Raw genomic sequence first — 6,812 nt, 5'->3', positions numbered from 1 at the left:
ATATACACACACACACACACACACACACACACACACACACACACACACACACACACACTGTAAGCTGCTGTACAGTCCGATGAGACGTGAAGGTCTTGAAATGCAGCATTGCTCTTGAGGGATTCTCACTTTGAGGCCAAGATTTTGCTGAAAAATCAAGCTGTTACTAGTGCTCAATGTTAGAGATTTCACATCACTAAGTCTTGAAGTTGAGTGTGTAAGTGCAGCATTTATGATTTCTCAAATCATGTAGGCCTATTGTTGAGGATGTGAATGTGCTGTTGCTTTACTAAGTGATCAGATGCACCTGCTGGAGCTGAAAAAAATCCCACAGATGCACACTGATGGAGGAACCAGAGCCATATTTACAGACTAGAAGATAACTGAGACTTGAGCATTGCCATAGCAACCACCAACAACACCTTAGCAACACTCCAAACACCTTAGCAACACCTTAGAGTTTAAACGGGCCAAATTCCTCTCACATTTGCTCCAGAAAATGTTAAAAGTCCTAGTTAATTTGCTTGTGTATGACTTCGTATGAATTTGTAGTGTATAACTTTTTTTTTTTCTACCAATATTGCATAATACTGACTAAAACTGAATTACAAACTATGTTTGTAATTTTGTAAGATGGCCCAAGGATTTTTTTTTTTTTAGAGAAATTCTATCACATTAAGTGCTTTTAATGCAGGGTTATTATAGTTAACTAAAACCATATAATATTTTAGTTACTTGAAATGAAATTAAATGAAATTAAATAAATTTGAACTGAAATGAAATAAAATATTTCAGCTAGGTTCCAAAGATTTGCGAAAATTTGCGTAACTTGATGTACTAAAATAAATAACTAAAATTTAAATAAAAATACACATAAAAGCTATATCGACATTTTAAAAAAAAAACTAATAAAAATGACAAACACAACAAAATTACTAAAAACTTAAATAAAATTAAAATGAAAACATATAAATAAGAACTAATTCAAAATATAAATAAAAAATATTCTAGTATCTCACTAAAATATCACTGATTTAAAGAATCTTTTATAGAGCTGTGTATATACAAAATTGTTTAGTCTTATTTTCTAAGCTGAATTTTATCAAGCGTAGCTTTAGTTCTGGCAGGTCATGTCAGCTGATTCACGTCTTCCTATAGGATACGACGCCTATCACAACATCCATATATAAAGTCCTTCAGTATTATCAGCAGCTTTCGCGTTGCTAATTACCCTCCTCCATCCCCAGCTCCTCCTTTCGTCCAGTCAGGATTCGGCCTTCTGATTCCCCTTTGAATCAGACTAATTTCTAAAATGTGTACATTAAATTGTTGAACATAATGATATCTGTAATACATTTATGTATTTCTGTTCTGATTACCATGGGGGGGGTTATCGCTGCTCTCCCTGCTTTTATCCATGCTAGGCTGAACCATACTGCTAGTCCAAACTGTATGCTAATTGTTAATCTTCTTTGAAGATAGTGGTCCTGACAGAAATATGTATTGTGTTGTTGAATGTTGAATCTGCTATGTGAAGCTGGCTATACAATTAAATGCAACCAACCAACTAAATTTGAATTGCATTTACATTTATGCATTTAGCAGAGGCATTTATCCAAAGCCACTTACAAAAGAGGAACAAAAGCTATTTGTCACAAAGACAACAATATTCATAATATACAATGCCAGGTTTATTAAACAATGAGATTAGGATGTAAAGAGGAAAAATGCAGAAAAGAAAAACTTGTTGTTGTCATTGAAATTAAACCGTTTGAGTAAAAACTTAAAGCGTTTCATTTCAGTGTTTTGACTTCTCTTGTCAGGTAAATGTTGAGGACAGCAACGACATGTTACCTAAATCCAGACGAGCTCTCACCATTCAAGAGATCGCAGCGCTGGCGAGGTCTTCACTTCACGGTAAAGATCGCAGCTCTCTCACTGACTTTTGTTGATTTCATTAACAAATTGTGATACCACATCCAAACCCTACTATAACATTTGTTTAAATATTTACAAGAATATTTGTGATTTTAAAAAATCTGTTATCATAATATAATAATTCATTTGCACAACCTCTAAAACAGTTGTTAATAAAACAGATTATTGAAGTATGTTTCAGTCTTTCTTCATCCAAAAACCTGTTTAATTCAATGTGTTATTTGCTGTTTCTGTTGTAATTAATTGAAATTTACTAGCACTTTCTGAGTGAAAATTGTTTCTACATCAAATTTACATGTAGACCTCATGGGATCCTGATTAATGTTAATGCTAACCAATAGTCAAATATCTATTTACTTTATTTTAAACTGCTGTTGTAGGAGATGCATCATTTTATAACCTTGTCAATAGTTAAAATACATTAATTTCTTGCAGATTAATGTTAACAAAGTCCAGTATCTATTTAGGTTATTTTAAGATGATGCTGTAGGTGATGCACCTTTTTTTAAACCTTGCCAATAGTTAACATGCAGTTATTTAATGCTTATTGTTAATGTTAATCAATAGTCTAATATCTGTTTAGTTTATTTTAGGCTGCTGTTGTAAGTGATGCACCTTTTATATAAACTTGTCAATAGTTAAAATGCATTAATTTCATGCATGTTAATGTTAACCAATGTTGAAGGTTGCTGCTGTTGTAGGTGATGCACCTTTTTTTAAAACCTTATCCATAATTAACACCGTAATTGAATGCTGGTTAATGTTAATCAATAGTCCAATATCTATTTAGTTATTTTAGGCTGCTTTTGTAGGTGATGCACCTTTTTAAATCCTTCTCTACAGTATTGAATTAAGTTACAGAAACCTAAGTTTTGTCCTCTTAACAAGTTTAATAACCTTTTTTCACAAAACTTGCATTATCATTGCATTTATTAAAAGGCATGACACTACAGGTGAACAGGGTAAAAAATATATACCACCATACCTCCTCAGTAGTTAAAATGCATTAATTTCATACTGATAAATTAAACTAAATAAATATTTGACTATTGGTTAACATTAAAGTTCCTGTTGTAGGTGATGCATCTTTTTTAAAACCTTCTCAATAGTTAATGCAGTAATTTAATGCTGATTAATGGTAGTTTAATAAAAGTTACAGCAATAATGGCAAATAACAATAGATTTGAAAATGAAGCGTCTCCATTGAGATGCTGTATTGTTCTCAGGTCTTTTGGTCTCCACAAAGATCACAAAACATGACCCACACACACACTGTGAATACAAGAGATCACAGCTCACTAGATCTTCACAGTAAACATACACACACACACACGCTTTCAATGCATGTGACGAGTCCTTTGTGTCGTACTGATTGACAGCATGACCTGGATTATTCCTCATGTATTATGCAGCATTCAGGTCACTGACCCCTGTGTCTGTGTGTGTTCAGGTATCTCGCAGGTGGTCAAAGATCATGTGACGAAGCCCACGGCAATGGCGCATGGCCGCGTGGCTCACCTGATCGAGTGGAAGGGCTGGTGTAAACCCACCGACACGCCCAGCACCCTTGAGTCACACCTCACGTCATACTCTCATCTGTCCGAGGGCGAGCAGGAGGCGCGATTCGCTGCAGGTCAGTGACCGCTAGAGATCCGCTCCTTATTTAATCACTTCCAGTAGTTTAGGCATGTCACCATATCAGAAGCTTTTATTATGGTATATTGTATTGAATTAAGTTACAGAAACTGAAGTTTTGTCCTCTTAATAATAAGTTTAATAAGTTTTCATGTAAAAAAACAAACAAAAAAACTTTATATGCTTTGTGTGTTTTGTTGCATACAAGACAATACAGGTGAATATTGTAAAAATTAAATGGATACCACCATACTTACCCAGTTGATTGATTACTTTAAAGAATAGCAAACTTTCTTTGTTTTACAAGTTTTCTAAAATTTTTGATTTAAATACGCAAATGAAGCATTATCTGATTCAATTTGCACTAATTTGCGTATATTTCCAGAGAATAAATCTGAACATTGGATGAAGCCAGGTTTAAAATTCCTGTTTTCATTTGTTGACATATTAGAGTTAAAGGCTTTTACTGTGGGGATTTTGGATTTCTCTTTTTATGACTGAATAATCAGAAAATACTGTCAACAGACAGAAAAAACACATTTTCACTATGTTTTTAGGAGTAAAATGTTCTATAAATGAGTGTGAATGATATATAAACAAACCCTTCAGTAAAATTCTTCAGAATATAGAGAGGAATAAAACTCTAAGTTTTGGTGTTTGTAAGTGCTGCTGAAGTGGAGAAAAAACTTTTAAAGATATGGGTTGTAGCTGGAATCTACAGACGCAAATAAATAAAGTGCAATAAAATAAACACTTAAATGTGTATTTGTGATTTCCACTAGTCAGAAAAAGGATGTTTTGAGAAGCCAAAAGCCCAAAATCTCAAAATTGACCAGTGCTTGAAAAAAAATTAAACTGCAAACAAAAACAAAAAAATGCACAAAAACCTCACAAATATAACAAACAATAATAAAGAATCAGAACTTTTTCAGATATCTTATCTTGCATGTTTTAGTCCAGATTAAAATGTAAAAATGTTTACGTGTAAATAAATGTGTGAAAATAAATATAAAGTATTTAAGTATTTGGTTTTGTTTGATTAAACACCATAGTGAATATAAAAATCTGAACCGCTGTTTGACAACATGTAAATACTGTTTTACTTCCTTTCTCCTCTGTGCTTCCCAATTTCCATTCTTGTGCACTATTCCACACTTTTTTTTGTAGAAATTGTGTGAGCAGTGCGTTCACACTGAAAAATCCAAAGAAAGTGCACTGTAAATACAGGATGCACTTAATTAACTGAAAGACAAAGTGTGGGACACACTTGGGACACAAATGTGTATCTTATTTTGTTTTGCATCTATTTAAATTTTAGTGGTTTTGCTTTTAGTTTTTTATTTTATTTATTTTTTTATTTTGAAGTAATCAAACCAGCAATTTGAGCTCATGAGTTATTACATTTTATAGTGTATTTTTTATTTTGTTTTGTTATTGTTTTGTTTAGCAGTTTTCCACTTATTGAGGTTTTAATTGTTATTTTGCTTTTTTTTAATTATTTATTTTTAATTGTTTTTATTTTGGAGTAATCAGGCCAGCAAACAAGCTCATGAGTTATTCCCATCCATGCTTTTTTTTATTGTATATTTTATTTTGTTTCTTTTTGCAGTTTTGCTTTTATTGTATTTTATTTTTTTGTTTTGTTTTATGTTATCTTCTAACATAGTAAAGCATGGCACCAAGGTCATGGGTTTGATTCCCAGGGAATGCATGAATGGATCAAATGCATTTCTTAAAGGTGCCTTGGATAAAAACGTCTTCCAAATGTATAAACGTTATTGATGAGAGAGAAATAATGAGTCAATAAATAATACTGTTGCACTGACTTCGCTAACAAACCACGCAACCGAGTTTGACTGATGGAGAAATAACTCTTGAGAGCCAGCTCCTTTAATGAGTAATCAGACTAATGATCGAGCTCATGAGTTATCGGTTTGTTTGCTTAACGATTCCACTTCCTTAACAATGCTTTAAACTATTCCCGTCTGTACCTCTGACCTTTCTCAAGATGAGGAAGAGGTGAGACGGGAGCCCGTCTGTCTTCTGAAGGTTACTTTCTGTTGCTCTTGGTCTGACGAAGCGTTTTCCCTGCAAAGGCACAATGATTTATGGGCCAAACTTTAGAGGAATTAATTCACATCTCTCTCTCTCTCTCTCTCTCTCTCTCTCTGTCAATGTTGCAGGATTGTCCTTTTCATAAAGTGACTAAGTATTCATGTCATTTTGTTTGTGTGTGTGTGTGAGGATTGTTCACTTACAGCTGAGGTTTGTGAATGTCCGTGTGTGTGTGTGTGTGTGTGTGTGTGTGTGTTTGTTCTCCATCCTGCAGAAACACACACTCAGTGACTCGGTGGATAAAATCGAACTGTAGGAAATTTGCCAAAACTCGCTGTGTGTGAGTGTTTGCTGAAGGGTAAAAGATGAATGGAAGGATGAATCTATTAATTATTGCAAGCAAAGTTGCTGAGAGAAACAGAGACTCAATCTATATTCAAAACATTGATCTGTTAGTTTGAGAAGCCTGACATGTCGACCTCAACCAATGATGTGAGTTTGGAGGCGGGACTATCTGTTTGACTGACCAATGACAGATGGAGGAAGGGTTTTAATACTCTGCTTATTTTTGCACCCAAATTGTTTATTCCTTTTTGTTAAATTAATTAATAGCTAATTTCCACACTGGTTCATGCTGGTTTAATGCTGGTCAATGAGATCTTTTGAGTACAGCTGGTTGAGCAAAAAGGTTATTTATTTATTTATTTTTTTATTGCATTTTACTTTGTTTTGCACCTATTGACATTAATTATTTTGATTTATTTTGATGTATTTTATTATTATATTATATTATTTTTATATAATTTATTTGTTTCACCTATTGATATTTTAATGTAGCTTTTATTGTATTTTTAAATTTTCATTTTGCACCTTTTTGAGTTATTTTATTTTTTTGTTGCCGTTATATATATATATATATATTTATTGCACCTATTTTAATTTTGTATCTCAGCGTGCAGTATTTTTACTTGATTTTATTGTACATTTGCAATTTCTCACTGTACGCAGATATGCTGCAAGTGCTTCTGAAGTAAATAAAAATAATTGTGTCCTGTCAATAAAGTGAGAGAGAGAGAGTAAGAGCTTTAATTAGCTAATTGGCTCTCTAACCCAATCACCACATACTGTACGTGAGCGTGTCTGAACAGAGCTCTGTGTGTGTGTGTGTGTGTGTGTGTGTGTGT

The 6,812-nt window shown here is 33.2% G+C and overlaps 1 protein-coding gene across 4 annotated transcripts in view; it reads left to right on the top strand.

The window, feature by feature from the left end:
• LOC107684523 (protein FAM131A-like) overlaps positions 1–6,812 on the top strand; it is a 42,900-nt gene that overhangs the window by 24,135 nt on the left and 11,953 nt on the right. For all 4 annotated transcript variants that reach the window (XM_016480797.1, XM_016480794.1, XM_016480795.1 and 1 more), the window contains 2 exons: positions 1,824–1,917; positions 3,389–3,571. In XM_016480797.1, the coding sequence (XP_016336283.1) occupies positions 1,824–1,917; positions 3,389–3,571 (277 nt within the window). The remainder of the gene's footprint in view (positions 1–1,823; positions 1,918–3,388; positions 3,572–6,812) is intronic.

This window comes from Sinocyclocheilus anshuiensis, unplaced genomic scaffold (assembly GCF_001515605.1).
Source record: "Sinocyclocheilus anshuiensis isolate Anshui unplaced genomic scaffold, SAMN03320099.WGS_v1.1 scaffold2917, whole genome shotgun sequence".
Classification (NCBI taxonomy): Eukaryota; Metazoa; Chordata; class Actinopteri; order Cypriniformes; family Cyprinidae; genus Sinocyclocheilus; species Sinocyclocheilus anshuiensis.
This window is presented reverse-complemented; position numbering and strand designations above follow the sequence as displayed.